A 17851-nucleotide genomic window follows, 5' to 3' on the forward strand; every position below is an offset into this window, starting at 1 on the left:
AGGGAGGTATATAATGTACATTGTTTTGTTTTTTTGTACCTTGGCTTTAATTTATTAAATATATCTAAGACTGCAGCTCTTGACGTTTTCTGTGTGGGAGCAGTTTTGATTCTGTTCTTTCAGCCTCTCCATCAAATCAACCTCCTGCAGATATTTAGCCCAGAAACAACACGACAAGCACCGGAATAATTTAAAGTTCAAGTAGAAATATGTTAGAAACGTATCTTTTATATGCCTTTATTGGCTATTTTTAAAGTTTTAGCCACATCCTGTCAGTTTACTGAGAAAAATGTGTTCATTTGAATTCAACCCTTGTTTGGTGAAAAAAAAAAATGTCCGCATCAATATCGCCAGGATATTAAGAAATATTAAGGTCATTAGTCCAGGTCATCTTCAATAAGTCCCAACATGAAATGTTTTATAGCTCTCTCCCTCTGCTATGAATAATATTGCATACTTTTATTCATTGTAATTATTTGATCGAGGTCCAATTTAAATAGATTGAATCCAAACAAATCTAGAATGCTCGTGTTGAACTTTGAATTAGTGCAAAGTGAAATAATTCCTAAATTATCAAAAGAAAAGATGAACCGAAAACTACATTGCAGCCCGGAATATAATATAATTGTATAATGCGGATACAGTGTTACTTCTCACAAGAAAAGTAAAACAAATGCACCGTACAGTGGAGGGTTAGTGTGGGCGACTTCCCAAATCTACTTGATTGCCCCTGGAATCAGTCGCTCTTGCGCATGCGTCCCGCAGTTGGAGCGGTTCCGCACGTGTGTGAAGAGGAGGTCCGGCCGTCCAGCCCTGACAGACAGTCTTGCAGACCTCCACCAACCAAACCACCTCCAGTCCGTCCAGCGGGAGCAGCTGAAGTTTGTCCAGGACCGCAGGGACGAGAGGCTTCTTTAACTTTCTTCTTTTTTTTTTTCATCTAAAACAAAGAGGCAACACGTAAGTTAGCTAACGAGCTTCCTGGTAACTCTGGTTGCTCTTCGCCATTTAGCTTCCACACGGCAGACAGAGGAACCAACATGGGGGAACTTTCCCCCTTGACCCGCCGACACGCTGCAACTGTAACACGTACACCGCCGTCCAGTTTGTCTTCTCGTGTTGCCCTCCGTGTCGTCGTCACTGTGGACATGCTAGTTGATGAAGTCGGTGTTGACAAAAAAAAATGTGTGTTGCAGTTTTACTGCTTGTGTTTAAGAACTGACGGGAAACGCTCCTGACCGTGCAGCGTGTGACCTGCACACAGTCAATCAACTCACTATCAGGAGGCCGTGTGTGCTTGTCTCCCACTACAAGGGAGACTCAATGTTTTTAATAATTAAGTGAAAATAATTGCATAAATCGGTATTTGCAATCAGCTAAAATATCAGATTTTTTTTTTCATATAAGTAAAAGATCCAATAACATGAGAAACATTTGTAGGCGTTAAATAAAGTGAGATTGCTTTAAAAAAATTAAGCCATGGTAGTTTTTGTTTGTTGATTAACTTCAATACAAAGTGCAGAGTATAGAACAAGTAAGTTTGCAGGTGGGTTGTTCCAGACCGGGTCGAGAACTTGCTGCGGTTCTTCTGTGTATCTTTGTCTCTTCATGTGGTCCCAGACTGACTCCATGCTGCAGGACTCGGTGCTCTTCTTGACACTGAAGCTGTTTACGACTCTGGCTGTTTGGTTTTATTATCACGCTGCAGAATTGATTTGCGACCAATCCTCCGTGATGGTGTTTTATGATGGATAAGAACCGAAACACCTGAAGAGTCTCAACTGAGATGAGGTTGGTCTATCATGGGATGACTGCAACGTCTGTGTGCTGCTTCAACACGTTTCCTTGAAAACACTTGAGATCGTAGGGACACTGGGATGCAGGCTTTGCACAGCGGCCTGCTTTCTCATCATTGAGCTGTCTTGACCCGAACTCATGTGGAGACGAAGGTCAGCCTCAGTGAGAAGATGCGAGAGTGCTTGCTTATCAAGATCATCATTTATTGACATTTGACCTCTTGATTTATTGCCGCATTACCTCGGAGAATGCAGGGTAAACCAATTATTATTGCTCAAATTAATCATGTGATTGATTTTATGAAGAGACGTCTCTCTTAACTGGATGTGTTTGTCTCCATTAGTCATGGCTGTACTGAGGTTCTACAGTAATGAAGCTCCGAATGGGCGGGCCTTACAGAGGGCGGCCAAGCTCCACCCACATCTGTCAATCACAACGGAGCTGTGCTACAATGTGGAACTGACAGGTGAGTGTGTAACGGCTTCTCGACTGATGATGAAGATACTAATGAATTCAGATGTGGATGCTTTGGACTGTAAGACATTTACATTCACCTTGTGGGTTTCTGTTAGTTTCCAACGGACTGCTTCACTTTCCCATTTCGCCGTTTCCCCATGTTCCCATTATTTCTTCCCGATGTCTGCTGCAGGCTGCGAGAGTCTTGGTGCCGAGCAGAAGGAGGTTGTCCTCTGGTTGTTTCGTCCTCCCCTGCAGGCAGAGCCGCTGTCCGAGAAACCGAATCTCACAGAGGGCAGCGGGGAGAAACTAGTGGAGATCGGACCCAGGTACTACAGCTGAACGGCCATTTTTAACACGTCAGGGTACGCAGTTGCATCTTACAGGGTTTCATTTGCCCAGTTTTCATGACGTGGCCAAAGTGTGAGTACATTTTTATAGGACTTGACCATAAAAGTGATGTAGTTATATTAATGAACGGGATCTGCACATCAATTGTAGATTGTATAAATTGTAAATAATTTAGATTTTGTATCATTTGTTTTGTTTAGGATAACAAGCAGTTTAATATTTTCATTGCATGCATGCTGCTTAATTAGGAGCAGTAATGAACACAGTCTATACTATACGTATAGACTGTCAACTATACTATAGTTGACGTGGAGTTATAGTTTGTACGGGCTTGGACTCTGGAGCTTAAGTGGGCCTTTTCAAGAAATAGACACGAGCCACACTAACAGATAATGACTGTAACGTAAAGGATGTTGTTGCATTTTCAGGTTGAACTTCTCCACCGCCTGGTCCACTAACGCCGTGTCCATCTGCCAGAGCGCTGGCCTCACTAACGTGACGCGGGTCGAGCTGTCTCGCCGGTTTCTCATCAAGGTTTGAACACGCACACAAAGAAAATCCAGGAGGGTTTGTCTCTTTATTTTCTTGCTTCTGGTGTGATGGGTCTGCCTCCTCTTCAGCCCAAGAACGGAGAAGGTGTGAACAAGCTCAGTGAAGATATAAAGGAGCTGACCGCGTGTCTGTACGACAGCATGACCGAGTGTATCTATCAACATCCCATCACCTCCTTCTCCGTGGAAGCCAAATCGCAGCCGGTGTTTGAGGTGGACATCCTGGGGAAAGGTCGCGACGCCTTGGAGACGGCAAACTCTAATCTGGGTGAGACTTCTTACACTTTCCAAATTAATGGAGTTTCTCCCGGCGTCTCTCCCCCTCTCTGATTCTTTTTTTTTTTTTATCACACTGACCATCTTATTGTGTTAATTGACTCTGGCTGTCTCTCTTCTCTCTCTTTCTGCTTCTTCTCAGTCTTGCAGCACTCTGTGAGTACACTGTGTGTGCTGGTGGAAGTAAAAATGTCACATGCTGCATGATGTTATTACTTAGCTGATTAAAGTCACAGGACAGCAGCGATGCTGCGGATTATTTTACATGTGCACGGGTGTGTTTAGTGTTTGTGTGTAATGGGATTAAACCCAAAAAGCGATAACGGCTTCGTCTGTTGGATGGAAGTCAGATACTGTTTAGAATGAAGCCAAGATTGTATGTTTACAGCTGACTGCTGCAAATTATAAAAAAGCTGAATGTGCTGTTGAGTGTGGAGTCGACGTTAATCTCAAAATGTTACCATGTGCCTTTGTTCAACAGGAATTACAGCATCATTTTATGATTAATTTCAATTTTGACAAATCTGACAAATATTTTCTCACTAAATCGGTTGATTGATTGGTGGAAGAAATTGCCTTAACTCGAAGATGTTAGGTTTACATGCTTAAAACCGATGTTTTCAACCTTTTCAAACCATGTACCAAACCAAATGCCCCAATTACCACTTCCCAACAAATTTCATTTTTCATTTCATTTCGCTATAACCTCAAAGACTAAATAACATTTAAGCAACTTATTAAAAAAAAAAAAAAAAAAAAAGCTAAACTAAACGGCTCAACTGACGACTCTGACTCCTCTTTAGAATTGAAATGTTCATCTGACCTGTGAAGTCCAGAGTTATTCCTTTCCTCTCATCTGTTTTTTGGACCATGTAGACATTTTATGATTCCACTCATTTCACTCTCGAAAATCAACAACCGAGGAGTCTGAATCCGACTGCGTCAAACTAACATTAGCGTTATGCTACGTTGGTTGTAACAACAGCTAATTTGTACATGACTGTAATGTCATGTACATATGTATTAACTGTGTGTAATAAAATGAAGTGAAATTACTTCTTTTTTTTTTTAGGCCTCTCAGCTCTAAGGCTCTTTCGTACCACCAGTGGTTCATGGACCACATTTTGGGAATCACTGGCATGAGATAATAAAAAGCATCAAATCCTCCCAATAAAGTACCTATAAATAGGTATTTTTACCTATTAGGTGCCTAATCGAGGGATTAATTTGCTGTATAATGAAGCGGAACTGTGATGCAGTTAGTTTTCAGACATGCCAGTGTTTGCTCAGAGGCCGTGCTATTCCTCTTTATACGAACAGGTTTCTGACTGACAGTGACAGAACGTGGTGTGCGTACTTATGTTCACGCTCTGCTTATTCACCCAGCTTCATTAATATTCACAAGTGGCTCAGACAGATGAGAATCATTTCATGACATAGTTTGTAGGCTCCCCCATGCTCATCTCTTGAATTGAGGAGATAATTAAAAATGGTATAATGTATGGAATTTATTGAAACTGCAGCTGCTTAAATTCCCAGCTTTTTTATTCTAGACTCCCAGTTGAGTTGATAATACTTTTTGAGAGAAGGGACATAAAGTCCTATAGATGTTTCTGTATATTATGAATAATAATCAGTTCATAATAAATTTTAAGTGCTGTAGAACTTATCCAAGCATGCAGATAGCGTTTGTTGGTGATATTACTGCGTGTGGCTGTTTCTGCCGCCTCATTTTGCGTCGGTGTTAAATGAGTGTAAACTCCTGATGTCTGTATTGTTGTTGAAACAGTCACATAATCCAGAAAGTATGCACGTGCGCTGCAGAATCTTTTCTTTGGTATTCACGATTTGTGTGTGTTGTACTTGACGCAGGTCTGGCCTTCGACTCCTGGGATCTGGACTACTACACATCGATGTTCCAGAGGCTTAAAAGGAACCCCACCAGTGTGGAGTGTTTCGACCTGGCCCAGTCCAACAGGTAGGGTTTGTAAGCAGATTAGCGGGACTGCTTTGTGTGGCGCTTTTATCCTTGAAGGCTTTCTTTGTACCTCGGTGTCCCAGCGAGCACAGTCGTCACTGGTTCTTCCGGGGGCGGATGGTGATCGACGGGCAGGAGCAGAAGGAGACTCTTTTCAGCCTCATAATGGACACCCAGCAGCACAGCAACCAGAACAATGTCATCAAGTTCTGCGACAACAGCAGGTAGCAGTGGAAACAGCACGGCAACCACCTACGCTGCCAGTGTGTTTCTGCCCATAGTGACTCACTGTGAAGTGTGTGTGTGTGTGTGTGTGTGTGTGTGTGTCCGTGTGTGTCCAGTGGTATCAAAGGCATGGAGCTCGAGTGCGTTTACCCAAAAGATCCATCCCAGGCGAGCCCGTATGAGACTCGGCACTCACTGCGACACGTCATCTTTACTGCAGAGACGCACAACTTCCCGACTGGTCAGGACCCAAAATAACATTGTGCTCTCTCACACAGCAAGAGCCCATTTCGTCTGTTGTTTTCCAAATAATAACAGTCAGTCCCCTGCTACTGGACCTGTTAGGTGTCGCGCCCTTCAGTGGTGCCACCACAGGAACCGGAGGTCGAATCAGAGATGTCCAGAGTGCCGGACAAGGAGGCCATGTCATCGCTGGCACAGCAGGATACTGCTTCGGAAACCTGCATATACCAGGTCTGACGCTGTATTCCTAGAACTACTTTGAGGAATGTTACATAAAAATGATCATTCCAGTTTGATGTCGAGCTGTATATTTTCTGTTAAGGAAAGTAAAAAGTCATTTGCAATAATCAATCAGCATATAAAATGGTCTGTCTTTAAAGTTCAAATTTGTTGTATTTTTGGAAATATTTCTTAGATGTTAAAAGATAAATTGAACACGCTTTGTGGTATGTTGCTCAATACTGAAATTACTATCAAGTATAACACCAAAGTAAGTTTTATATGTCCCAACATGGAACCAGCAGATGACACAATTTTTCCGGTGCCCAATGTGCTGTGTCCCAGTGACAAGAGTGTGTTTTACTTGAGCTCTGCTGAAGATAAAAAAAAAAATTGTCTTCCAGGGTTTAACAGTGAGATACATTTAGATGTCATCATCATAACAATGAAATCTGTGCCGTCTACAAATGATTTGCCCCATGGGGAGCTACATGTAGGGAAAATAAAATTGGTCCCCAAATGAAACCCTTAAGAGCACACCCTACCGAAGACATGAAAATGGTGAGTCATAGTTGTTAATAAAGATGCAGAAAGCAAACTTGGTCGATGTTGCACAGCAATGGTTCTTGAGTCAACACGTATTTTCTCCCTGTCCTCCTCTCCAGGGTACGATCTCCCCTGGGAGTCTGAAGGAAAGGGATGGTATCCTTCCAGCTTTGCCCCTCCGCTGCAGGTTGCCATCGAGGCCAGTAATGGAGCTTCAGATTATGGCAACAAGTTTGGAGAGCCTGTCCTGTCAGGTAGGAACACCTACCTTTGTATGTACTGAGGTTTACAAGATTACATCAGTTTCTTTAAAAGCAAGTCTCGACAACTAATCAGGGAATTCGTTTTCAGAAAAGGAACAAACCAGAGTGTGTTTATTAAAATCTTTTTAGACTCGAGGTTTCCTGTAGGTCTGCGTATTGACTGACTCATATTGACTTGTTTCAGCACTGCTGTAAAATATATATAAATATATATATACATAACAACCTTCCTCTAGGTTTTGCTCGTTCCTTCGGCATGCGGCTGCCCAGTGGGGAGCGACGAGAGTGGATTAAGCCGATCATGTTCAGTGGTGGTCTCGGCTCTATTGAAGATACACATGTGAAGAAAGAAGAGGCACAGTCTGGTAATGTTTTAACACCGTGTGTGACATGAGTTTAATCAATTCGGAGGCTATATTTACACGCATATCGATCAATGATTCACAGTGTCCCTCTGATCCTCTGCTGTACTCGTCTATCAGGGATGGAGGTGGTGAAGATTGGAGGGCCCGTGTACCGGATCGGCGTAGGAGGAGGAGCTGCCTCTTCTGTCCAAGTAAATCACGCTGAGACGAGCAGTGGCCTCACCTGGTGCAGACATGTTTGAGTATTTGAATACCTTTTGTCTTGCAGGTCCAGGGGGACAACTCCAGCGAGCGGGATCTGGGTGCGGTCCAGAGGGGAGATGCCGAGATGGAGCAGAAGATGAATCGCGCTCTCAGAGCATGTTTGGAAAGAACGCCGAACCCAATCTGCAGTATACATGATCAGGGGGCAGGAGGAAATGGTACAAAAACTGTGGCCTTTCTTTAGGACCCACGTAAAGCTTAGAAATGAGACCAAAGTTCATGTATTGAGCCATATTCTCATCTTCAGGTAATGTTCTCAAAGAGCTCAGTGAGCCAGCAGGAGCTGTGATCTACTGCAGTAAATTCAAGGTAACCAGCACATGGACAGAGAAAATAATAATTCCTTATTTTCTTTTGCCTCCCATAAGATAAATGTCTTTGATTCTGTTTTCTTGGGTCTTAATGTTTTCCTTTTGTCTGTCTTTGGTGTGTAGAAAGGTGACCCCACGTTGAGTGTGCTGGAGCTGTGGGGGGCAGAGTACCAGGAGAGCAACGCCCTTCTGCTGCGTCCATCAGACAGGTCCTTCCTGGAGAGGGTGTGTCAGAGGGAGAAGTGTCCTGTTGATTTTGTGGGGAACATCACAGGAGACGGCAAGGCACGTTTCAGCCCAGACGGAGTCGATAAATAAACACGCCCTGCACTAATCAGTCCACGTTCGTGATCAGTGGTTGTTGGCTGGGTCATACTGCTGGACAACCTCCATGTGAAGCATCACAATCAATAAGACCCCAGATCAGCGTCAGTATGTTTATTTCAGCCTGATTTCTCCCACAGATTGTGCTGGTGGATGATGAGGGAGGCAGTGGTGAACGGACGGACAAGGAGCGTTATCCTGTCGACCTGCAGCTGGAGTGGGTTCTGGGGAAGATGCCACAGAAGGAGTTTAAGATGGAGCGTTTGGTCCCGACCCATAAGCCCCTGTCTCTTCCTGCTGGGCTGACGGTCATAGATGCTCTGCACCGGGTTTTACGTTTGCCCGCCGTGGCTTCCAAACGCTACCTGACCAACAAGGTGTGTGCTACATCCCTGTCTTACGTCGTCTCTGTCTTTAAGGATAAATCTGCGCAGACACTTTGTGACTCTCCATGTGGTCACTCCCTCCCTCCGTCAGGTGGACCGGTGTGTGACTGGGTTGGTTGCCCAGCAACAGTGCGTCGGCCCTCTTCATACCCCATTGGCCGACGTGGCTGTTGTTGCTCTGTCGCCATTTAGCTTAGAGGGAGCAGCAACGGCTATCGGGGAGCAGCCAATTAAAGGGCTGGTGTGTCCTGCAGCGGGGGCTCGCATGGCTGTCGGAGAGGCTCTGACCAATCTGGTGTTTGCCAGAGTCACAGAGCTGAGGGTGAGCACATCATGTAGCCTGTGGAGAAACTCGCACATTTAACATATGTTGGCACTGGTGGCACAAAATTGAAAAACATGTTGGTCCTATCAAACAGATATTATGTATTTTGATTAAATAACCCTCTGTAGATCAGATGAGCTTTGGGTTAGAATTGGCAAAGATTGCAGCAGATACGTTTTTATTTTTTGTTTCCTCGTGGTGTGCTTCAGGATGTGAAGTGTAGTGGTAACTGGATGTGGGCTGCCAAGCTGCCCGGTGAAGGAGCCTGCCTGTGGGAGGCCTGCAAAGCCATGTGTGAGGTCATGGGTCAACTAGGACTCGCCATCGATGGGGGCAAGGACTCTCTGAGTATGGCTGCTAGAGTGGGAAAGGAGACAGTCAAAGCTCCAGGTACCCTCAGTGTGTGTGTGTGTGTGTGTGTGCGTGCGTGCGTGCTTGCATGTATGTGTGTTGTTTTTTTTTAGCTTAACATAGCATTTGCTCTGTTTCCCTTTCAGGTGCTCTGGTTATTTCAGCATATGCTGTTTGTCCTGACATCACTGCCACTGTGACACCTGATCTGGAAGATCCAGATGGCAAAGGTATGACACACTGAGAAACTCACACATACACACAAACAGCCTGAACTCTGATTGCTTGTACTTATAATGCAAAAAGTATTTGTCTGACTGTGTTAGTTTGGAACAGCAGCAACTGAAATTTTCTCATTGTTCAGAGCTTTTCTTTCTATCCTCTTCACCCGCAGACGACACACATTTTCCTCTCCAACACTCCGTATATACTCAGGAACAGACTGCCTGCCTCTGACCTTCTGTTTTCTGTCTGCAGGCATGTTGTTGTGGGTTCCTCTGAATCCAGGCCATCACCGTCTGGGAGGCTCTGCACTGGCTCAGTGCTACAGCCAGCTGGGAGACTGCTCTCCTGACCTGGACAAGCCAGCACTATTGACTGCCTGCTTCAACACCACTCAGAAACTCTTACACGGTCAGTTGGTGCTCGCAGGAAAAAGTATCTGCCTGCCACAGAAGGGGACTTTTTTTTTTTTTAACAATGTTTACTGTGATTCAGTCTGTGGGCAAACTTTTCTTCAGCTTTATTTTTCTTCTCTAGTTGCAGCTGCAGCTTTGTACTGTGATGATACAGCCACCTAGTGGTTTTACTGTTTAAGGTTGTCTTTGAAAGCTGTTGATAAAAAGAGGGAAATGGAAGAATGTCTTCTTTTTTTTTTTCTGTTTTCTCAGATGGTCTGCTGAGCGCAGGACACGACATCAGCGATGGAGGCCTCATTTCTTGCTTGCTAGAGATGGCGTTTGCAGGAAACCGAGGGATTGATGTTGAGTTGTCATCAAAAGGAACTGGAGGTCAGCGAGTTCGTGATTTTTTTTTTATTATTATTTTTTTTTAAACCATGTAATTTACCCACAAACCCATACTATTCTTATAAACTGTGCAGTTATAATTTTAAACTCATGCTGTGTTTTGGCTGTCTTCATCGCCCGTGCAGTCCTGGAGCTGTTGTTCAGCGAGGAGCTGGGTTTGGTCCTGGAGGTTTCACAGTCTGATCTAGAAACTGTGTCTCGGAGATACAGCGATGCCGGCGTGCAGTGCCATCGTATCGGCAGAACCTGCGGCTTCGGACCGAAGGCTATGGTGAGACGTCGACCTCAGCGTGGACTGTGCCTCCAGCCTTTTCTCTTCATTTGTGATGTCACTTGTCTTGCAGGTCAGTGTCCATGTGGATGGACAGGAGGTGCTGAGGGAGCCGCTACCTGACCTCAGATCGCTGTGGGAGGACACGAGTTTCCAACTGGAGCGCCTCCAAGCCAATGAGCTCTGTGTTAAACAGGAAGAAGAGGGGCTAGCCCAGAGGACACAGGCGCACTTCAAACTGACCTTTGACCCCTCTGCAACACCCAGCATCAACCAGCTCAGTACGACTAAACAGGATTTGTCCCATTATTAATGATTTGGTGTATTCCAAGGCTGAAACTACTGGTTTTTTTTTTTTTTTTTTTTTTTTTATGATGTCAACTCTCAATTATATTTCTTTTGGATTACTCAATCAGTTGTCTATAAACTATATATTGTTTGACCAACAACAAAACAACAACATTTGTCATTAGATATATGAAAATCATCATGTTCAAGTAGTTATAACCAATAAATTCTGGATATTTATGTCACTGACTAATCTCTGATATGTTTTGTTGTTTCACCTGCAGGACAGCCACGTGTGGCCGTGGTCAGAGAGGAGGGTAGTAACGGAGATCGAGAGATGTCTGTCTCTCTGTATATGGCGGGCTTTGAGGTCATTAATAGGAGCCTTGTGAACCTGATATTTGTCGTTTTAAGTTGTGTTTCACATGTTCATTATTTAAGCCTCTAATCATGTGTGTAGGTCTGGGATGTCACCATGCAGGACCTAAGCTCTGGCTCCGTCACCCTGGAGCCTTTTAAAGCCGTCGCGTTTGTTGGTGGATTCAGTTACGCTGACGTCCTGGGATCAGCTAAAGGCAAATAAACACTCATCTGCTCACCCGTCAACCACTTTCACATGCAGATGTTGTTTGCTCGTTCTGTAATGCCACGTTTTCGTCCCGAAGGTTGGGCTGCTACTGTCGCCTACAACCCCAAGGCCAAGGCTGAATTTGATCGCTTCCGGCGACGGAGCGACACAGTGAGTCTGGGTGTGTGTAACGGCTGCCAGCTGCTCGCCCTGCTGGGCTGGGTGGGAGAGGCTGAGGAAGGAGCAGGTAAGGGGAAAAATCAAAGAAAGCCATGAAAATGTTTCTTGCAACTGTGATTAAAAAGGTAAAACAATACAGGATTAGTGAATTGAGACAATGTAAGAAAATTGTTCATATGCAGTTTAAAATTATTTCTAATTCTGTTATTTTTTTTCATTTTTTATTTTCCCCAGAATCGGAAGTGGTGCTGACCCATAATAAGTCTGGCAAGTTTGAGTCACGGTTTGTCAGTGTTGGGATCCAGGAGTCCCCGTCCATCTGGCTCAGAGGCATGGAAGGCTCTGCTCTGGGAATCTGGGTGGCACATGGAGAAGGTAAAGTCAGGACCAAGACACATCTGTCATTGAGTAGAACATGTTGTTCCTAAATGGTCATAAATGTGAGAAAATGTGGTCTGTGCAGTCCTCTAGCAACAGTTTTGCTAATAACCCTGAGGTTTTGACAAACATTGTACCCGAGCTGAATGCAGCATTGATCTGTAACTGAGCACAAAGAGGTTACTCAGTTACCAGTACTGAACTTGCACAACTATGATTCATTCTGCCGACTCAGAAGTCACAGATCAGCATGTTCTGTAATCGGCAGCTGTATTTAGCATTGATTTCCCGTAACCTCTCTCCCTCCCGCAGGTCTGATGCAATTCCGTAGCAAGCAGACTCAGGACCTGATCATTTCTGGTGGACTCGCCCCTCTCCGTTACCTTGACGACCAGGGTCATCCCACTGAAGAGTACCCTCTGAACCCTAACGGCTCCCCGCAGGGTGTTGCAGGGCTCTCGTCCAGGGATGGGAGACACCTGGCCATGATGCCCCACCCGGAGCGCTGCACCCTGGGCTGGCAGTGGCCCTGGGCCCCGAGGGACTTCAGACCTTCTCTGACACCTTCACCCTGGCTGCGCATGTTCAAGAACGCAGCTGCCTGGTGCAGCAACACAGAGTGATAATATTCCCTTTACATGTTTCTGATGCAGTTAAAGTACCGTTGTTGCGTCGACTGAAACTGTAAGGTATGTTTACACTTTGTAGTTATGTAATGAACCTTTCTACTTCCTGTGGTAACTGTATTTGATCTTCATGTATTATTACTGCCTGCTGTACTTCATGACTTTCATTAAAAAAAAAAAAAAAAAAAAAAACTATTGTGGATTTATAACTTTATATACATTTCATTGGTTTAATTCTGGCAAGAAAGAATATGTTGCAAAACTGCAGTGAAATTAATCAATGCTGTTCCACTGCAACATTCAAAGGTAAATTTGCTATTAAATAAATAAATAAAACAGAAAGAGCAGGTGTAGTGTGACATATGACAAACGTAACCGCAGATGGCAATAAATATTCTTTATTTTAACCATAACATAAATTCATACAATATCAAGTATTTACAGGGATGTCATTATTACAGTACCAATGTGACAGCTTTTCTTTGGTGTGCTGAAACAAAGTGGTTAAAGGTGCTGCCCATTTAAAGGAGTAAAAATGAGAACAAATATTGATTATTAAAATATAAAGGATATAATGTCCTTTAAGTCAACAGGGACTGAAGATTTAGTGGTTTTAAAAAAGACCCTGGCCAAACACTGCATAGCATTTTATTTTAGATATCACTTGTGCATAGGCTCTGTAAACACTTGACAAACAGGCCTGGAGCCTGAGTCCACATTCTTGAGAGGCTCAGACGCGTCTGACATCTTGATAGTTAAATGCTTTGTGGCTGTCAATATTCTTGCATCAGCTAATCCAACTATCTATGGCCAGAAGGAGGAAATCCATTAAAAGTCTCTTGTCAAACAGCTTGTACTGACACCTCCAGCTGCATCTATCTACAGTGAATTCCCCATCACTCCCTGTGAGGTTGTAGCAGTCGCAGAGTGTCGTCTCTCTGGCGCCATTTGCTGGTTGATATTGATAACGCAGATAACGAGCAGGATGACCACCACTACATCGTCCAGGATCCCCAGCACCCCGCAGAGGGAGGGGTCTGTTTCCAGGGTGCTGGATGATGAGGACACATGGTCCAGAGGAGGGGAGGAAATGGACACCACAGTCCCCACGCAGCACAGGGCCACCCGGAAAAGAAACAGCCCCACAAGGCCTCCCATGGTGCCCAGACCACGAGCCAGTAACTGCAGAAGGAGGGGGGCGTCACAGAGGTAGTCGGTTACCTGAAGGGAAGAGGACAAGTCAGAGACAACAAAATGGTTTCGATACAAGCAAACACCACATGACATATGAGAATCTGATTGAGGAGACTGTCACTCAAGATTTCCTCTGTTTAGTTTTATGCAAAAATAGATTTTTACATTTAATATCTCCCTTAAAAGTGTAAAAAAAAAAAATAAGAATAATGCCACAGTTAGCCTGCCATACGCTAAACACCAGAGTACTATGATGAGCAACCAAGTCAGACCACTGTTAAAATTGTATTATGTAAGAATATATAAGGAGATCCATGTGGGAAATCCAGCTTTTATTTCAAAAGAAAGGTGATACACTTCCAAAGTAGGCCAGCAAAGTGTGCCGTTGTGAGGTGTTAACCAGAAACCTCTTCTGTCTTGTGCTAGCGGGTGTACAGGACAATAAATAGGTGAGGTTGCATAAGAGGTATTCCTGTTACCTGAAATAAGGGAAGAATTCTCACCCTCCCTTTCACCTACTCTGATGTTACATTCAAGGTTGTAAAAGAAAGTTTCATCCCCTGATCATTTTCACAACCGCGCACAAAGACTTCAGCTTCTAACCAGAAAATGCTGTTGGGAAGAGTCAAGTTGAGTACTGACCCTTCGTGGGGCTCCAGAATAACGTTTGTTGTAGTCTATGATTTCCCCAAGAACTTCCTTCGACCGCTGGTCCGATCGACTCTCGTTGAACAGATGGCACAGCACACTGACCTGCAAAACCCCAAGCATCCGCATATCGTATACACACTCAAAATGTGTTAGTGATGTACAGGGAAATCATCATGCGTACTGCACCTTCTGTCTGCAGAGAGGACAGCTGATTGCGTCTAACCACGTCCCATGTCTCCAGTAGGCGATCAGACAGGGAGCTGCAGAAACAAACACACAACCCTGAACAGTTTACACCATTACACATCTCATATTTACATTAGAAGCATTAGAAGAACTGACAAGCGGGCAGTGAAGATTCAGTATTGCATTATTGGTCATGATAACAAACAGAAGTGTTTAGATGGTCAAGGGTTGAAGAGTGTGAAAGACCAGGGTAAGACTCAGGTAAGTGGGACAGGTGAAGAGGTAACTATGTTAGGTGTCTACATTATATTAAGGTTAAGGTGACAGCGAGTGTGTGCTGGAATAAAAATAGCTTTGTAATCTATAACAGATAATATCAAGGTTAAACAGGAGTGCATCTGGGACATGAACTGTAAATTAGAGACATAACTATGTAATTACAGCAAAAATAAGAAGGGTCCTTGTGAAAACCAGAGCTGAAAGGACTTCAATACTTGTGCATAGTTAGATAAATATAATGGCCCTATCTCTGGTTGTGGTTCAATAAATGAATAAAACGAGGACACATTTCTGCCAGGAACTCAGCACATATTTTCTCAAATTGCTAAATCCTAGAGTGTCCCACAAACATGGTTCAGATATTGCCAGATTCCAGACAACCTTCTGTGTACAATTATGAAAAGATATCTCTATTGCCAGCTTTATACGGTGAGATACAGGTAAAAACATAACAATTTCACAAGATTATAATTTTGTTCCCTTGATATAAAGGTAAATGTAAAAAAAATATAATAGTATTATCAAATCCAATGGTATAAGATTTGGATAGTCTAGACTAGTTCTGAGAAAAGCAAAATATAGCATGAATGTTTAGCCCCTATAATGACCTTCAAAGGGAAGCTAGTGTAATTACCCTGACAGAAGCCTAAGATTCATAGGATTAAGATGGAAAAATCATTTTGATATTATTTTAAATCACTGCACTGGCTTGAATTATGCACTACAGTTAACAGTATGGTTATCTCGCTTGTCTGTACACTGTTTGCCTTTGTTCCAGAGTATGTTGTAGCTACATTAACAGCAACAAGCCACCCAGACCTCTCCGCTCAACTAATGGTACTGCTCTCCTTACTGCACCAAGTGTTCATTAAAAAGTCTGGTGAAGTTTCCTTCAGTTGTTCAACTCTCACTTCACTTGAAAGTAGAAAAAAAAATTGCAACAAAGAAAAAACGAACTGCGAGTAAAGCAGTTGAAGTTCACAAAGTGGTTCTCTGCACATCTGTGAACACTTAACTTGCGATTTGCTACACTATCTATCTATAAGCAGAGTTAGGAAACCATGGCAACAGTTAATTATTGAAAGCCGAACAGATGATCCCTGATTCCCTGATGCTGCATTAATCAGGGAATGAATGACATAAACTCAGATGTGAACGCACATGATGTAACAGGTGAGCAACTCTGACAAAGACTGAAAAACTAATGAGGGATTGAAGAGGTGCAAGCATAAGATAACAAAATAAGTCTGATGTGAAACTGTGTGTGTGTGTGTGTGTGTGTGTGTGTGTGTGTGTGTGTGTGTGTGTGTGTGTGTGTGTGTGTGTGTGTGTGTGTGTGTGTGTGTGTGTAATCTCATACCACAGAACAAATGGCCACAGTTGGTCTTGACGGGGAATCGGGCCGTCTGCAAGCAGACTGGGCAGTGCCAGTCTTGTCTGCTTGTGGACAGACATGTCTGCTTAGATTCCTGAAGAGATGACAGACAAATGTTAAGAGATGAGAGGTGGAGAGCAGGAAGAAGGACAAGAGGGGGAAAAAAGAGAAAATATGAAGCAGAGAAAGAGCTGACAAATCTTCTACAACCAAACTTTCCATCTCCGATACTGTTATCGCCAAAAAGCTTCAAGCCATTGATGTTTTCCGGTAACACATTGAAATTGATACATCATACATGTTTGAGACTTTTTATTTGTTTTGATCATGTAAACAGTCAGATTAGGATCCATTGTTTGGTGACAACTTTGTCCACCAGACTGTGACCTTTATAATCATCATCTCACAGGAGTGACTTACAGTAATAATGTTTACTGCCTCTGTACTTGAAGGGAAATAACTTTTGTGAGCTTTTTAAAAAATAATTTTCCAAATCCATTTAATCCTTCAAATTATACTAAAGATAGAGGTGTTTTTTACACCAACAGAAACATTGGCAGACAGAAACATAACCCTCTTAAAAGCAAGAAATTATTTGGCAATGCAGGTCATCAGCTTTACTGTGAGAGCATGTAAGCAAGTGAAATTCTCACCATGTGGCAGCTCATATGCGTTGATTTTGACAGCACACCAAAGATGTGGATGACCTTAGATGACCCTGACCTACTGGACCTTCAGAGTTGAGATGGTCTGTTCTGCAATGTGACAGGACAACAATAAACACACCTTATACACTCAGATATCTGCTGGGAGGTGATACAGACACAAAACTATTGATTTGTGAGATAAGGTTGATTGAACTCAGCTCTTTTCTGTCTGTTGGTAACAGAAACTGAACAGTTAAGAAAAATAAAAAATTATGATTTGGTTTAAAATGCGCTTGACAGATTTGTAGCAGATCAGATGAAGGGGAGCCTAGGTGTCATGGGACCAAAACACACTCTGAATTAAAATGTCCCCAAACCTACATCATCTTCAGTCACTTTGTAAAGTGCACAGCTCGACTTATGTTAGAGATGACATAAAAAAATGAGACTCACCTGGACTGAGATCTGCGGTAGGGGCATATAGTTGTTCTGAAGACAGCTTTCTTGAAAGGAAACAAGTTGTCACTGTCTCCCAGAAGGAAGTGAAGTGCTGCCTGACAGCATCACTGTACAAAATAAATTGGAGCTGCTTGTTAATGATCAACTAGGCCCTCCAATATCAGCTGGTGTATGAGTCTCTATACTTAAAGGGAGCAGTAATACAGTCAGATCAAGAAAGCAGTGCTTTTTACACTAAAGGACTACTCCAAAACACACGTACTTCACTTTACAATGCAGTATGATCAGCTTTTACTGTAAAAGTATTCAACTCAATTAAGCCTAAAAATCTTATGTCCCTTCAGTTTGGTCAGATTCAAACTATTTGGGTCATATGACCAGATCAAAGCCAGAAAAGATCCCTCCCACTGTGTTTAAGTAGGTTAGATCTGAACTTGCCAATCATTTACCCAAAGTTTACTTTACCAAAACCAACTACACGTAATACTCC

General features: G+C 43.3%; 3 protein-coding genes across 6 annotated transcripts in view; 1 reads left to right on the forward strand and 2 right to left on the reverse strand.

Moving 5' to 3' along the window:
* LOC138618819 (cytochrome P450 2J6-like) overlaps positions 1-17851 on the reverse strand; it is a 47336-nt gene that overhangs the window by 4283 nt on the left and 25202 nt on the right. The gene's annotated exons all lie outside the window — the stretch shown is intronic.
* pfas (phosphoribosylformylglycinamidine synthase) lies at positions 778-12741 on the forward strand. 3 transcript variants are annotated; one of them, XM_069694800.1, is made up of 28 exons: positions 778-960; positions 2141-2263; positions 2447-2582; positions 3033-3138; positions 3225-3423; positions 5304-5409; positions 5493-5633; positions 5751-5875; positions 5980-6108; positions 6762-6896; positions 7142-7270; positions 7388-7461; positions 7539-7692; positions 7782-7843; positions 7969-8130; positions 8310-8546; positions 8647-8877; positions 9090-9270; positions 9378-9461; positions 9709-9864; positions 10122-10241; positions 10385-10530; positions 10604-10811; positions 11103-11188; positions 11279-11393; positions 11484-11633; positions 11801-11941; positions 12257-12741. In XM_069694800.1, the coding sequence occupies exons 2-28, from the start codon at positions 2143-2145 to the stop codon at positions 12565-12567; spliced, it is 3945 nt and encodes a 1314-aa protein (XP_069550901.1). In that variant the 5' UTR covers positions 778-960; positions 2141-2142; the 3' UTR covers positions 12568-12741. The 3 variants fall into 3 exon arrangements, with proteins under 3 accessions (XP_069550901.1, XP_069550900.1, XP_069550902.1); XM_069694799.1 differs by lacking the exon at positions 778-960 and adding an exon at positions 1709-2052; XM_069694801.1 differs by lacking the exons at positions 778-960; positions 2141-2263; positions 2447-2582; positions 3033-3138 and adding an exon at positions 3574-3587 and having other exon boundaries at positions 3354-3423.
* On the reverse strand, positions 12953-17445 carry LOC138618706 (E3 ubiquitin-protein ligase RNF170). 2 transcript variants are annotated; one of them, XM_069694617.1, is made up of 6 exons: positions 17356-17445; positions 16909-17010; positions 16241-16349; positions 14602-14675; positions 14407-14517; positions 12953-13791 (listed from the first exon to the last, which is right to left on the reverse strand). In XM_069694617.1, the coding sequence occupies exons 2-6, from the start codon at positions 16921-16923 to the stop codon at positions 13450-13452; spliced, it is 651 nt and encodes a 216-aa protein (XP_069550718.1). In that variant the 5' UTR covers positions 16924-17010; positions 17356-17445; the 3' UTR covers positions 12953-13449. The 2 variants fall into 2 exon arrangements, with proteins under 2 accessions (XP_069550718.1, XP_069550719.1); XM_069694618.1 differs by having other exon boundaries at positions 16909-17005; positions 17356-17439.

This window comes from Brachyistius frenatus, unplaced genomic scaffold (assembly GCF_029030835.1).
Source record: "Brachyistius frenatus isolate BFR_SWC_R1_liver_20210118 unplaced genomic scaffold, ASM2903083v1 Contig_18, whole genome shotgun sequence".
NCBI lineage: Eukaryota > Metazoa > Chordata > Actinopteri > Embiotocidae > Brachyistius > Brachyistius frenatus.